This window comes from Erythrolamprus reginae, chromosome 2 (genome assembly GCF_031021105.1).
Source record: "Erythrolamprus reginae isolate rEryReg1 chromosome 2, rEryReg1.hap1, whole genome shotgun sequence".
NCBI classification, from domain to species: domain Eukaryota; kingdom Metazoa; phylum Chordata; class Lepidosauria; order Squamata; family Dipsadidae; genus Erythrolamprus; species Erythrolamprus reginae.
Genome location: NC_091951.1, coordinates 150,110,694 through 150,126,824, shown reverse-complemented (window position 1 = coordinate 150,126,824; position 16,131 = coordinate 150,110,694). Strand labels below are relative to the sequence as shown.

General features: G+C 37.7%; 1 protein-coding gene across 3 annotated transcripts in view; it reads right to left on the bottom strand.

Annotated features, from left to right (window-relative positions):
* Positions 1-16,131, bottom strand: part of EXOC7 (exocyst complex component 7) — a 53,527-nt gene that overhangs the window by 23,594 nt on the left and 13,802 nt on the right. Inside the window, exons 7-12 of one of the 3 annotated variants that reach the window (XM_070739863.1) lie at positions 7,466-7,558; positions 6,705-6,773; positions 4,348-4,493; positions 4,099-4,251; positions 905-1,003; positions 315-377 (exon numbers count right to left, since the gene is read on the bottom strand). In XM_070739863.1, coding sequence (XP_070595964.1) covers positions 315-377; positions 905-1,003; positions 4,099-4,251; positions 4,348-4,493; positions 6,705-6,773; positions 7,466-7,558 — 623 coding nt within the window. The remainder of the gene's footprint in view (positions 1-314; positions 378-904; positions 1,004-4,098; positions 4,252-4,347; positions 4,494-6,704; positions 6,774-7,465; positions 7,559-16,131) is intronic. The other 2 variants (XM_070739860.1, XM_070739861.1) reach the window with 2 other exon arrangements.

The following is a 16,131-nucleotide window of genomic DNA, read 5'->3' as shown; positions in this document are numbered from 1 at the left end:
TGGAGTGGAAACAAGGAAAGAAACAAGACTAGGGATAAGAGGGCTCCCATTTAAATCACATTTTCTTCTTTGGCATACAACATAAAAAAGCAAAAATGTTACCAAGTTCTATAAACTACACAAAATGAGAGAAGAAAAATGCCTAAGCAGAATTGTAGATATGATACTAATCTCATTAGACTAATCCCAGGCTCTGAAAAAAAAAGTTTAATTTTTACAAAATCATTAAGTTTCTCCCTCTTCTGTAAAACAAAATAGAGGTGGATAGTTACAAGTTTGATATTACCAAAGCATTCTGAATTGTTTTCACGTACATTGCTGGTGAGTTCATGAACTGTCCCATCTTTTGGCATATTATATTCCTTATCTGGATTGTTCTGGAAAGGAAAAAAAAATGATGAAATAGTTAAGAATGGTTTTAAATGATTATCTTTTTCCCCCCCACAAAGAATCTCCTAAACTACAAGATGGGTCACAAATAAGTTTGATAAGTAAATTATAGGAATGAGTTGAACCACCTCACTCTTTCCATGGCTCTAAAGTTCAAGGGCGCCACCTACTGGTAACTGGAAAAAGAAAAGATGCTTGGATAGATGCATATTTTAAGCTCCCTCCATTAGTATGTTTGATTTACCATAATTCATCTTCCCTTTTTCAGCCAGATACGCTTTGGACATTTTAAAAGGGTAAGAACTTTGTTATACAGTTGGAATTGCCTCTGATTGCAATCCATTTTGTCTTAAATTCAAGAAAACACACAGACAGATTTTATTTCTCTCCTCCAGGATAACTTCTGGAATTTGTGATTATTACTACAAAACTAACAACTGAAACATTTCTACAGGTTTCTTGGATTGCTTTTGGTGACAAAGAGATAATTCACTACCAGAGGGATGACAATTACCTTGATATTGTCTGCAAAATGTTCCAGAGCCTTGGCTCCTGTGGTCTCCATCGAGGTTATGAGGCTTGGTAACTTGTTCTTAGTACTGGCTGCAGTACCCTGAAATACAAGTCACAGCATGAGACAATTCAAAATGGGGATATCAACTAATAACTGACAATGAAGCAAATCACTCACAATCTATAAAGATACACAGTGGTATAAAGATCTCATGTAAGGTTAATATCAGTCAGGAAAGCTTAAAACCTTCTTGACTAAATGCTGTACTGGGTACAGTATGCATACCTAAGAAAAATACAGTATTTTTATAATAAAGTACATATTTTGGGATATTTTTAATTTTTGTAGTTATTTTATTGCTGTATGCCGCCCTGAGTCTGTCAGGAGAGAGGCGGCTTATAAATTTGACAAACAAACAAACAAACAAACAAACAAACAAACAAACGTGCTCCTGACAGATTGGCATCTTAATTTATCATTCTTCATTTGAAAAGCTAAGACTCCCAAAAAAACATTCCATGCATGTAGGGGCAAATCTACTTAAAACTAGCCTTCCATTGAGGACCTGCATACTGCATGAGTCAAAAAAAGGGTGGGGAAAATGTTTACTGACCCCTCACATCCTGGACACAAATTGTTTCAACTCCTACCCTCAAAACGTCGCTACACAGCACTGCACAACAAGACAACTAGACACAAGAACAGGGGTTTTTTTTTTCAAACGCCATCACTCTGCTAAACAAAAAATTCCCTCAACACTGTCAGACTTTCTACTAAATCTGCACTTCTATTCTACTAGTTTTTCTCATCATTCCTATCACCCATTTCCTCCCATGTTGACTGTATAACTGTAACTTGTTGCTTATATCCTAAGATTGTTATTAATATTGTTTCTTCATTGCTTATTTGACCCCTATGACAATCATTAAGTGTTGTACCACATGATTCTTGACAAATGTATATTTTATTTTATGTACGCTGAGAGCATATGCACCAAGACAAATTCCTTGTGTGTCCAATCACACTTGGCCAGTAAAAAATCTATTCTATTCTATTCTATTCTATTCTATTCTATTCTATTCTTTTAACGGGATTGGGCCTGGTTTCCTGAGGGACTGCCTGTATCCCATAACATCTATCAGGCCAGTTCAATCCTGCAGGGTTGACACAATCGAGGTTCCTACAATTAAGCAATGCCATTTCTCTGGAACAAGGTTTCCCTCAAGATCTAGATAGCCTCCACTCTGCAGTTGTTTAGAAAAGTAGTGAAAACCTAGCTCTCTCTATCTAGGTCTCTCTATCTCAGTGAGAGATCTAGAATCCAGATAAGGAATGGCTAAATTTTTCCCTTTTTGTTTTATTGTAATTTCTTTATTACCATCACTGAGATTCAAGCAACATACATGTTTTAATAATAATAATTACAACAATAGCAACGTCTAACCTGTAAGAATTGGCACTGCACCTGTGTGAAAGGAACCCTATGAAAACTCTCTGGAAGTTTCAGACACTATAGAATTCAGCTGTACCCTTCTGGACAGAAGGAAGGATATCATCACTATGTCTTATGCCAATTTCCCTGCTCCTGCAATGCAATTTAACATTTTCCATCCTTATGAAAGTCCATCTTGAACTAGATCCCGCTATATAGATAGAAATTATTTTCCTTTTTGTTTCTCTTAATGGTGCACATGGCTATGCATTTCACAGCAGAGAGCTTACTGTGTTTAAGTTTTCAGAGGTGCCTTATTTCCAGTTTCCACCTTTTCACTTGTTCAGGCTAACTCACTCTGCTAAACAAAAAATTCCCTCAACACTGTCAAACTATTTACTAAGTCTGCACTACTATTACTACTAGGTTTTTTTCTCATCATTCCTATCATCCATTTCCTCCCACTTATGACTGTATGACTGTAACTTGCTGCTTGTATCCTTAAGATTTTTATTAATATTGTTTCCTCATTGCTTATTTGACTCCTAATGACAATCATTAAGTGTTGTACCTCGTGATTCTTTAAAAATGTACACTGAGAGCATATGCACCAAATTCCTTGTGTGTCCAATCACACTTGGCCAGTAAAGAATTCTATTAAGAATAAGGTCAGAGTACAACCACCTTTGCTATGAACCACTGCTTGGAGACTTGGAGACCCTTTTTATAGTGACAATTTAAAAAAAATCAGTTGGTCACATGGGATCTGTTTTATATTGTATATTTTTTTATTTTATTTAATTTATTTATTTATTTATTTATTTTGTCAAGCATGTATAAATCTAATATATAAGCATATGGGTTTAAGCAGGTATAAGTATAAGCAAAAAGAAATGAATATGAATAAATGAGAACAATAGGATAGGGCAGTGTTTCCCAACCTTGGCAACTTGAAGATATTTGGACTTCAACTCCCAGAATTCCCCAGCCAGCATTTGCTGGCTGGGGAATTCTGGGAGTTGAAGTCCAAATATCTTCAAGTTGGCAAGATTTGGAAACACTGGGGTAGGGATGGTAGGCATGTTGGTGGACTGATGCACTCCCCCTTACAGACCTCTTAGGAATGGGGTGAAGTCCATGGTACACAGTTTAAGGTTAAACTATGTGGGACAGTCGTTAATTTTATTATTATTGATATTAAATGAAACCCAATGATACTGTATATCTCTATCCTGAGCCAAGCAAGAGATGCAGTGGAAGTCCTGACCCAGTGCTTGAGAAGACTGTGAGGGGCAGGATGAAGCAGAACAGAGTAATCTTAGCAAGAGGAAGATGCTATTTCTTTAGAAGCTCTCTGGTTCCAGAACTCTGAATGAAATGGAACTACCATCAAGGAGCAGGTCTGCAATTTGGGGCACCTCCTAGACTTGAGGTTCATAATAAAACAGCAACAGTAGGTAGAAGTAGTGGTAACTGACCCATTTTTGCTTAGCTTGACTCCTGCTTTCTGTGAACTGTTTCCTTTGAACTTTAATACTAATCCAGAGTGTACATTTATTTATTATTTATTTGATTTCTATAGCCACCCATCTCAACATCTGCATTTGGTGTCTATTACTTTTTCATTTGACTTTGGACCTGCGGATTGTCAATCAAACTCCTATAGTTCCCAACTATTTGCAACCATCACTACTCTGCCATAGACATTGAATTCTGATTTTATGTGATCTAGTGGGTTCTAGTTTCATTGCTAACTAATTACCTGCAAAACTTGATCAAATTCTGGCTTTGTCTGCTTTAAGTGCCTTAGGATGGGGAAGATGGTCAACACAGCTGAATAATCGTGACGCATAATGGCCTTCCGGGCTGCAGACACAATGTTGTCTCCCTCAATCATCAAGTTGTCTAAAGACTCCTGTAGGAAACCAATATTGGTTGAATTAGAGAAATGAATATGGGATTTTGAACTACAGTATAAGTGAAGGAAGGGCATGCAGTGTTTTGAAGAGACCTGAATAAGGGAATCAAATGTCTTCTTCTGGTGATGCTCCGGGATTATTTCAGTTAGTAGCTGGTACTCGCTTTGGGCCAGTTTTATGAAGGCACTCACACAGTGGATGTAGGCATCAATTTCCATGTCCAACATATCATCTCTCCCTATGGGGGATTATAAAAGAACATAAGATGCTAGTTTCTTTTAGCTGATATATATAGACATATGAATAAACAGAAGAGTCAAATATAATGGAATATGATAACTAAAGTCTACCAATTTTGTAAGTGATGCATTTTTATGCCATTTATCTAATCAGAAGATAAAGCTGCCAAATAAACACACCCACCTGAGATACATATAATGGATATTGACTATTCCATCTTTTTAAGACATATGTACAAATGTAGAAGAAAGACCAAATGTGAATTGTTCAACATCTTTCTCTTATACATTCTTTAATTACTGTGAAATATAATTGGTACCTTTACAATAGATTTTTGCTCTTTATATATTTCTGAATAGGGATTTTGGAATTAATTTACAACAATTAAGAAGAATCAATTACCATTCATTTAATATTTATCATTTGTAAAATGTCTACATATCAGTGCAGTGCTAGGTTATCAAATTTCTAATTTCTTAAATAAACCATGCAATACTTTCAACAAACTAGGTTCAGATATGGTTTTACTGTCTAAAATAACATACCCCATTCTTAAAATGAAGTCTTTAGTTCAAGAATAAAAGCATACTACAGCTAGCAAGATAATAATTTTTTAAAAAATATTCATGCCACAATAATTTGATATGCCTCCAAAGTGCTTCTGTGATCTTCAGTCAAAAGAAGCGGTTTCAAAGGAAATAACTAATACACTTGAAATAATGTCTAGAACTTTTCATATTTTATTATTAATAAATAATGAAATTATAGAGGTATTTGGAAATATAATTTATCCTAGAATTCATTCATTAAATAAATTGACATGTCATGCTCTAACAGTTCCACCATCTGATTCTTCTGTTTCACTTCTTTATGGCTGATGTTTTCTCATCCAGCATCCAACAACAGCCAATCCATCCAATCTGCAGAAAGGCAATGATGCATCTTTGACCCAGTTGTATGACATCAAACTGCTTAGGCAGCATTTGATGAATGCTGGCAAAACTATGTGTATTCTGAAAACCATTTTGTCATATTCACTTCTTTCTAACTCTTTGCAAAATGACTTTACTTTCCTGTCTATCCAACCTCCCCACCTCCAAGAATTTTTCAGACACAATATTTTCCCTTCTTCTACTTCAAGTGACCTAATCCAGAAAAAAGCAATACATTTTTGGAATAAGGATCACACTTCTGCATTTTGAACTGAAGGGCAACTGGTTTTATCTAGTGCTGGAATAAAGAATGGGGTTTTCAGAACTATCATTCAATATACTGAGGTCGCAATGCCTGGATTCTGGGACAGAGAGAAGCACAAATTTTCATTTAATGCCAAAATAAGATTATTATTATTTTTTAGAATCTTGCTTGAGATTGGTACTCATTGGTCCTGTGAACGCATCACTTACTTTCTGCTAGTCACTAAGATGCATAGCACTGACTAGGCAGGTATAGATTTACAACATGCTACCTGAATGATTGCAGTGATATCCTTCATGATGTATAGGAAAAGAAGAGCCATCTATTTTGCCATTACACATACCCATGCCATAAACAGTGTATATTCTATTAACGGAGGGTGGGGTGGGGGACATAGGAAGTGCTCCCTATCAAATGAAGGGCTTTGTAAGATGAAAGAGCTAGCAGAATGAAGGTACAGTATTTTATTTCACTTTTTATATGTTCCTTCTGACTCTGTGTAAGGGAACACAATCTGCTCAATTTCATAGGCCAAGAGAATCTGCACATCTATCCATTACTCAAATGTGTAGAAGAAGTGTATGATAAGTGTATAAATATGTGTTTCAGCAGAATGAAGGGTGGTGGTGCGGGGAGATTAATTACCAAGATTTGAAAATAGGCAGGAAGGGGTGAGCAAAGAATCCCGTAATAACGATGTGACGCAGCAACTTTCAGCTGGGGATGGAGATGAGAACAAGAGTGGCAAAGGAAACACGCTCCTACAGTCAAAGGATCTGCTTCCGTGCCTTCCCCTATGGCCCTCATTAAATCTTACTTTGCATCTTACATCAATTAAGAATCATCACAGTAAGCAACACAAGTCCTCTACATCTTCCCGATTTCAGCCATTCTAATTCTTGGGAAACATTTTCTGGGAAGCATTCTAAGAGAGTATTGCAAGAAATGCTAAAAAAGCAAAAAGGAAAGAAGTCAAATTAGTCAGCCTTAATGTTTTCATATGGGTACTTACCAGCAACTGACCCGTGCTTGTCAACCAAGGAATCGGACAGATGCTTAGCTCGCAAATCATGCTCATGACCTAGTGAGATGTCAGCGGGCATTAAAGGAAGGAGCGGTTTATCCAGGGCCATCATAGCACCAGGGTTTTTCCTTTGAGTTTTATTGGGTCGTCAAACATTTAGGAAAAAAAATTCCTGATAACAACCTACTACCCTATGTTGGAGCACTACAGCAGTAGTGGCAGTTTCAAGTGGGATAAAGTCATGACGCAATGCAGCTTCAGAACAAACAAAAACAAATGCAACCTACAATTTTCAACGGCTTTTGGCTTGATTTTCAACATGGGCTCCCTGGGAGGAGGAAGGGCTAGCGTGAAGTGGCACCTCAGTTGAACAATCTTGATCTAATCAAGGTTGAAAGGGCTGCTACCTTTGCAGATGAAGAATACAAGAATAGAATGTGAAGGAAAAAGTCCGCAAGCGACCACGGAACTTCTGTTAGCCAATCAAACTGCATCACGGAATCAGTATCCCTAAATTTAGATGGATTCAATAAGCATCCAAGCTGCGTAAACAATTATCCGCTACTCTTTTATATTCATCTTTTTGATTCTTGCTTTTAAAAAAAAATTCTTAAACAAGCTCTGTTATTTCTAGCGGGACCAGAAGGCATCCCATCAGCGGAGGCTAAAGGCTAACAGAAGCCTTGCATATAGAAATCCAAAACCCAAGTTAGGACCCAAGAGTGAGAAAAAGAGAAAGAAGTGATTACCTTCTATAGGAATGAGGTTAGAGGCCCCCTTTTTCCCATCTAGACACTGCTGAGAATATTGTTTCAGAAGGTTCTGAGCCTTACGGATCGTGCCTGTCACCAGAACCATAAGAAAGGAGAGACAAAGAGACCTTGGAAGTGAATGAGAAACAAAAACACCAAGCAATCCTCCACCAGCACCTGGGCCTCCAAATCAAGGGTCAGAGCACTAGCCAACCGTGAGAATGCTCCACTCTACATATATATGTGTGTGTGTGTGTCAAAACTCTCTTGCCATATACCCTTGTAATATAATTGCTGGTTTCCTTTAAGAGATTGTTTAGAGTTTCTCAATATGAACTTAGCTTGAAATGCTGTCCAAGCCACTGGAATCTTGTAGTCCAGGGGTGTCAAACTCGCGGTGTCATGTGACATATTGGGACTTTTTCCTTCGCTAAACCGGACAGGGGAGGGGCCAGTATGTGACGCTGCGAGTTTGACATCCCTGCTCTAGTTCAACTATATATTGCATAGCTTGGGAAGGATAAAAGCACGGAACAATCATTCCAGGAGTCATATTTGAATCCTGATTTGCCACAGAATAGTTGGAGGACATTTTCATGATAAAGGCATTAACTAAAATACAGTTGTTAAGTATTGTTTTAATTTACATCAGGTGTGTGTGTGTGCATGTATACATGCACTTCCATTAGTCAAAATCAGCTTCTGAAGGGTACCTGGATATTTGGGGTTTCTTTTAGCAGGAACATAAAAGTGCCTTGATATTGTCTTCCACTAGGATATTATTTTCAATTTCCAGTTTCCTAGTACTTGGTCCATCCATATACACTGCTCAAAAAAATAAAGGGAACACTTAAACAACACAATATAACTCAAGTAAATCAAACTTCTGTAAAATCAAACTGTCCACTTAGGAAGCAACACTGATTGACAGTCAATTTCACATGCTGTTGTGCACATTCAACTTTGTACAGAACAAAGTATTCAATGAGAATATTTCATTCATTCAGATCTAGGATGTGTTCTTTGAGTGTTCCCTTTATTTTTTTGAGCAGTATATATAACCCTGCTTTGTTAGCTTTCTTGAGATCTGTCAAGGAATCTCATACACACACACATATATACATACACACACATATATATACACGTGTGTGTGTGTGATTTTTTTATCAAGTTCTTTTGAACTACATTTTCATTATCAGCAAAAATATCTTACACACATACATATGAATGTCTGAAGGATTTTAGTAATATATAGCTATAGAAGTGTTACAAAAAATATACTAATAAATAAATCCTGCTGTCTGGTTCAAGGCCCTGTTTGTCTGTCCTTGAAAAAACATTACTGTGGACAGCAGTGTCAGAGTCAGTCTTCTAACTACAGAAATGAAGCAGGTGGGAACCATGAACTGAGCATTCCCGTTTGCTCTGCTTTCACTGGGGCTTGCCTTCTCCATCTATCAGTTGGTCTCTTTATCTGGGTCAGATGCAACCCTTTAGGGAAGCTTTTGGGGGAGACTGAGAAGGCAAATTTACTCCAAGGTTAAAACTTTGGCTTGGTGATGATTTTGTAGATGTCATCTATACTGCATATTTTACAGTAGCCATGGGGAGGGGAGGATATAATTGCTTTGACTAACTTATTCCTCACTTTTTTGTAAAAAGAGGTACTTTGCAGGCATCTGGTTGCAACTGGTCTGCTGTTAGTGAAGCCGTTTGTCAGTGACCTATTTTAGCTGATGTTTGAGAGCACAAGCGTGGAAAATAGACCCCTCGTGCCAAAGAGTTTCTCTGTGTGAATGAAGAGGAAGTTAACTACAGTGATACCTCATCTTACGAACTTAATTGGTTCCGAGATGAGGTTTGTAAGGTGAAAAGTTTGTAAGACGAAACAATGTTTCCCATAGGAATCAATGGAAAAGCAATTAATGCATGCAAGCCCAAAACTCACCTCTTTTGCCAGCCGAAGTGCCCGTTTTTGAGCTGCTGGGATTCCCCTGAGGCTCCCCTCCATGGAAAACCCCACCTCCGGACTTCCATGTTTTTGTGATGCTGCAATTTCGCTGAGGCTCCCCTCACTGGGAAACCCCACCTCCGGACTTCCGTTGCCAGCGAAGCGCCTGTTTTTGCACTGCTGGGATTCCCCTGCAGCATCGCAAAAACACTGAAGTCCGGAGGTGGTGTTTCCCATGGAGGAGAGCCTCAGGGGAATCCCAGCAGTGCAAAAACGGGCACTTCGCTGGCAACAGAAGTCTGGAGGTGGAGCATCCCAGTGGTGGCGGCTTGGGTTTGTAAGGTGAAAATAGTTTGGAAGAAGAGGCAAAAAAATCTTAAACCCCAGGTTTGTATCAAGAAAAGTTTGTATGACGAGGGGTTTGTAAGACCAGGTATCACTGTAATTGCATTAGGCCTCACGTTAGATACATCTACTATGTACTCTAGGATTCTCTTCCCCATTTTAACTGCAAGTATTATGAGAAAAGAAACTGGGCAATGTGTGCAATGTTTACAGATAATTGACAAGTAAGTAAAGAGGCCAATCATCATCTTTAGCTGATGCTGAATCGGTTTAGAAGAAACTACCTAATTTTTTAGGCTTTATGTACCATAAAAGGAAAGACTCAGAATATTCATTTTCTAAGCCAGGGGTGTCGAACTCGCAGTCCATAGGCTGGATGTGTCACGCACTGGCCTCGCCCACCCCTGGTTTAGCAAAGGGGGAAAAGTTGCAATACGTCACATGACGACGACTTGGCGGTGTAAGTTTGACACCCCTTTTCTAAGCAAATAGTCATTAACAAAACTGAGATTTCACAGCATTTTACTGGATTCCTCAATGAAAGTTGACTTTCAAGGTCACACACAAACACAGACATCCATTTGTTTCTCCCAGAAACACTTGACCAAATAAAGAAAACTGGTGTTATTCCTGAGCATTCTCAGCATGGATAGAGCATGATTCTCAGAGCATGACAGAGCATGATAAAGAGGAAGTAAAGAGACAGCTTGATCTATACAAAACAGGGCAAGCACCAAGAAAAGCCGAGCACTCGTCCGAAGAAACTAAGAGGTAATTTAATAGGTCACTTCACATCTCACCCCCTTCCTAGCAATAAAAAGTAAAAAAAAGGGACAAGACGTTCAGCTGTTTTCCTCCCCAACCCAGGACTTTGATCTTCATTTATTCAAAAGTACAATTACAGCAAAATAAATATTTTTTGAATAAGAGAGCATTAAACTGGCCGAAGCAGGATGTTGCAACTTAGAAACACTGAAAAAAGCACAAAAGAGAAAGTATTAACATGTCACTCTATAAATAAATCTTGTTTAACATGAGAAGCATTAGTAAACATGCAACAAAATAAATAATGGAAGCAGAGCACAGGCTGGGATACACAAATGCCATATATTTCTCTGGGCCTTAGTTGTTATTTCATAGAAAACTACTATAGGTACACCCTCCCAAAATTGAAAAAACTGGAAATATTTTTTAAAAAAAACTTTTATAAATATTTAATGGGAGCAGAGAATATTTTTAAACACATAATTAACAAAATGCACCTGCCAAAACACAACAAAACAAGACAATCCCAACATCCTGACACTAGAGAGACACTGCAGTATACATATGATATAGGAGTGGCATAAGGAATCTCTCTCACTCCTATACTACATCTGGTTCAAGTGGAATGTGCTACATAGAAAGTAAAAATATTTGGTATCAAAGTAAATTTTTTTTTAAAAACACACACAATGACCATAAATGGAGTGTATAAATGAAATGTACATCATGGAAAGCAAACATAACTTCTAAAGTGTGCTATTTTAATTCAATTCACATATTTCATCCATTCAGGATCGTGTACAAAAGGTGAAAGATTTATATGGTATAAAGGCAAATCAGAGTACAGTGTTCCCTCGCTTTTCATGGGTTCAAACTTCGCGAATATCCTATACCACGGTTTTTCAAAAAATATTAATTAAAAAATACTTCGCGGGTTTTTTTCTATGCCACGGTTTTTTCCACCCAATGACGTCATATATCATCGCCAAACTTTTGTCTGCCATTGCTGATTGGCCAAAATCTCGACCAATCAGCGTTGTTATCGCAAAAAAAAATATTGTTAATAAATGTTTATAAATATCAGAATCACTAAGTGTCTTATTTAATGGTGAGTACGAGTAATAACAATGAGTAAATGGTTGCTAAGGGAATGGGAAATGGTAATTTAGGGGTTTAAAGTGTGATACTGTTCATAGCCAAAAATGTATTTACTTCCGCATCTCTACTTCGCAGAAATCCGACTTTTGCGGGCAGTCTCGGAACGCATCCCCCGCGAAAATCGAGGGAACACTGTATATTATAAAGTGCCAAGATAATGAAACAAAATAAATAAAATAGGAAGGAACAAAGTTACCAATAGGGCATAAATATGATATTAGTTACTGTCCTTGAAGCTGATTTACAATAGGAAGAAAATTACATGACATCTATATTAAACTTGGGCCTCATTAAATGTTATTTTCTGACAAGAATCCTAAGAATTCTTTTTAAAGTACCTTTAATCTAGTATCGCAATTCATAGGTATTATATTTAGACTACTTCAAACAATGCTCCAAATATTGGGCTTTCTTTACACAGGACTTATAAAGACTGCCCAAGTCAAAAAGATTAAGATTTGCAATAAATTGTGAGATTGCTTATATTAATAAAAACATGTCTAGTGTTCTTCTAGGTGACTGATGGCACATTAAGATGCATCTGTCTTTATTTCTCCCATAACTGAAAAACTTCCCTTTTTTGTTGGTAACCTCAATGCAAGTTTAGCTATTATGCATGCAGCCAGCATCAGCATGAGCTAATCCCAATGCAAGACTGCAATGTTAGCCATGCTCCATGCTCTCCGCAGATAAGGACCCTTCATGTCTTAGCATCCTCCTCCCATTTGCATAAGAACAATTAACCATGTTTATCTCCAGACACACTAAGTGCTGCTGGGTATTAATTCTGTGCTACTGAAGAGCAGAGTACTTAGCATCCTAATTATGCCTTGATGGATTCTATTGGAAGTCAAATGCCTTTGTTCTAGATTTATTTCTCTTGATTAGGCACTTTTGAACCAAGTGGGCCACCCTGGGGGTTACTAATGAAGGCATCATATTCAAGGTAGAAGCAGTGATCAAACAGGAGAGGAGGAACAAGCTGTTGCTTCTCATCTTACCCAGCTGTCCTCAGAAAACTGCTGCCATGCAAGCATCCTGGAAGCATTCAATGATTTTTCTGCAGAAGATTTGTTAGCATTCACCAGCAGGAAGGTAAAACTGGAACAATTGTACCAAGCCTAGAATGGAAGACTAAACTGGACTTCTCTGGAGGAAGGGACATCTTTTAAGAATGGGTCCACAGAGGTTTCTACAGAAATCATTTTCTGCTTGGGGTGGAGGTATCAATTTTAATTCTGACAAATTAGAGATTTGGTTTGATTTAGTTTTTTAACTAACTGATCTTAAGTTTACAAACAATTATTGAACATAATTTACGATTTCTTTACATGAGGGAAGTTTCCCTATACTCTTACTTTGCACTTTGATTACAAGCATGGGCCACCACAATATTAAATATGTAGCTTCCATATCAAAACCAAGCTCTCCAAAAAAAAACCCAGTTACCTTTTGATGGAAATATTTCACTTGCATACTAGAATCTTACTTTTCTGCAGCACAGCTTTATAGGTTGTCAGTTTATTTCGTTCGCTTTATGATACACCACTATTAAAACCATGGAATGGAACTCAGAAGTTTAAAACTGACTGGGAGGAGAGGATTTAACATTTATAGAAAATGGAATAGTTATTTGCTCGCCTATCATTCAAGATGGATAGAAGACAAAATAAGGGATGATTGCATTCCAACAAAAGAAACCAATAGCGACAATTTGACAGACATTAGAATTTCCCCTCTAGAACTGCCCTTGAGAGCTGAATCATGTCTGGGAAATAGATTTCTTATCTACCAAATAATTACGAAGGCACAATTATCTTCCATTATTTTGTCAGATTGCTCTGCTGTCATGCTCTTTTAGATACATACATACATAGTTATTCTTCCAAATAGATCAATTCAAAATGCTGCATGCCCAGCATATGAGAGGCAATTGTTTCATTATAGGTGTTATGGGCAAGTGGCTTACCACATCTGACAATTTTTTTAAAATGTGGGAATTAGTCCTATTTCGTCCACTGAAGTGGCTCTCCACTTCAGGCATGAGATGTTTTCCTGGTTGGAAATGTCAAAAGCAGAATTCTGTGAATCTACTGTATGACACACCAGAGGAATTAGTATGCCCTTTCTGATAGCACTTGTCATTTCAGATACTGGGAGAAAGTAGGGGAAACTTTTAGTTCAATAAATTGCTCTATAGGTATGGCAGGAAGCAAGGCACATTTGAGAAATTGACAAAGATGCACATATGTGAAGTTGACTGTTGTAGATGTCTTTATCCCCAGTCTTCTTGCTTTGTGAGGGTGAAGATTAATTCTTTGAGCTTGTGGGTTGGTTTCTGAACGTTTCGTTACCAGGCTAGGTAACATCTTCAGTGGAGTTTAGGGGACGTCAGTGTTAGTGTTCTTCTGTTTATAAGAGCTTTGTGTGGTCAGTAGGTCTTGCCAGGACACCTACTGCTCACACATAGCCCTTATAAATAGAAGGACACTAACATCCCCTACACTCCACTGAAGATTTTACCTATCCTGGTAATGAAATGTTCGGAAACCATCCCACGAGCTCAGAGAACAAACCTTTACCCTCATCCTGCAGATCAAACTACAGATATTTGCCACTCTTTCTTGTCTCAGTACTGGCCAGCTTTCAGGAAATTTTTTTTATAGTTTTGAGAGAACCAACTGTGGTTTGCCAAGCATTCCCTTTGGTAGCAGAAGTATAATAGTCTGAAATTGCATATATTACAAGATGCAATAATTCATTCTGAGAAGCTGCAAATGGACACACATAATACATACCTGGGATGTAGACTGTCAATGATGTAATGAAACATTTTTAAAAACTTTTCAAAATATTGATGACAATTTAACTTGAGTGTTCTACAACCCCCTATTCATCTATGTCTTCTATAATTCACAGTTTCATTCTGCAGGTCATTCCTTCTGAAACAGTACGTTGCAAATTTATTTTATCAAAGGTAAGAAAGTGTTATGATGGGGGCCTTAATTATTGCCTTCTCTAACACTTTCTATTTAATTATCAGCTATGCTCTAAATTAATTATATGAAGCGATCTGCACTAGAGTAGCTAAAAGAGAATCTTAATAAAAATCAACACTCAAAAAAACAGACTTAAAGAGATTGCTTTTTAAAATGCATAACTGAAAATAAATTAAAAGTTAAGAGTTAAATTTCAGAAAGTGGTAAAATTAAGGCCCTTGCTCCAATGATCAATTGCAGAGAAAAAAGTCTTACAAAGAGAATAGATGCCTGCTGTACAATGGCTTTAGATCATCAGAATGATGGGAGAGAGGCCTAATACAGACAGGACTGAGATAGAAAGATAAAGAAAAGGAGTGGTGGAGAAAATGATGAAGTTATTTGAGGAGAGAGGGGAGGATATGGGTTTGTACACATCTGTGAGCAACATGGCAGGAGAAGAAGAGAAGAGAAGAATGAAGAAGAGAAGAGTGAGCTTGGCAGAGAGGATTATAAAAGGAAGAGTGGAATGAGTGACTGAATGAGCAGACTTTGGGTCAACTGAGAATGTGGATTATGAGAAAGTGTAAGCTACTGGTTCCATAGAATCCTTGTTATATCATAAATCAGATTTCATTTCCATCTTGCGTTCAGGCTTTGAATCTGAAAAGTGAAATCTCTTTCAAAGAAGCTTGACTTCTGCTGATACATGACGTTTTCTTGGCCGCAATACAGAAAAGGGCTGCAATTGATTTCTTTGGAAATGTGGATTTAGCCTAGACTAAAGCTCTGCATGCCTAGTGATTGGTAATGCCAATATAAAATTTCATTCCAGTTGGGCACGTAATATCCAGCTACTTATTTAGCTTCCTTGCTTTGCCTTTCAGTGAAATCAGTGCTTTGTGATTAGCCACATCCATTATTAACCTATGAATAGTCATCTATAGGAGCCATACTGTTAGGACTCTGTCCATTACTGTTGGGTTGGCAATATATTGGCTGCAGGTGTTGCAGACTGCCACAAGAGGGAACTAGAGTTTATAGCTTTTTTCCTTGAATCACACTCTCTGTTTCACTTTGTCTAAACTTCTTACTGTTAATGGCTACTCACCGCTCTGCAATCTCTCTGTATCGTAGTTATGTATATCGGCTAAAATGTGTTTAGGCTCGACATCTTTGTTACGGCAGAAAAAGACCTCATGGTCCATCTAGTCTGCCCTTATATTGATTATGACAAAGACAACTGGTAAGAAAGACTACCGGTATGTACTTAATAATAGTTGGATTGTTATTGTGACTTATTATGTGTATGACTTTAGACCAGGGTTAGGAGAAGTTGGCTCTCCTATGACATGTGGACTTCAACTCCTAGAATTCCTGAGCCAATCATGCTGGTTCTGGAATTCTGGCAGTTGAAATCCAGATGTCATAGAAGAGCCAACTTTGCCTACCCCTGCTTTAGACTG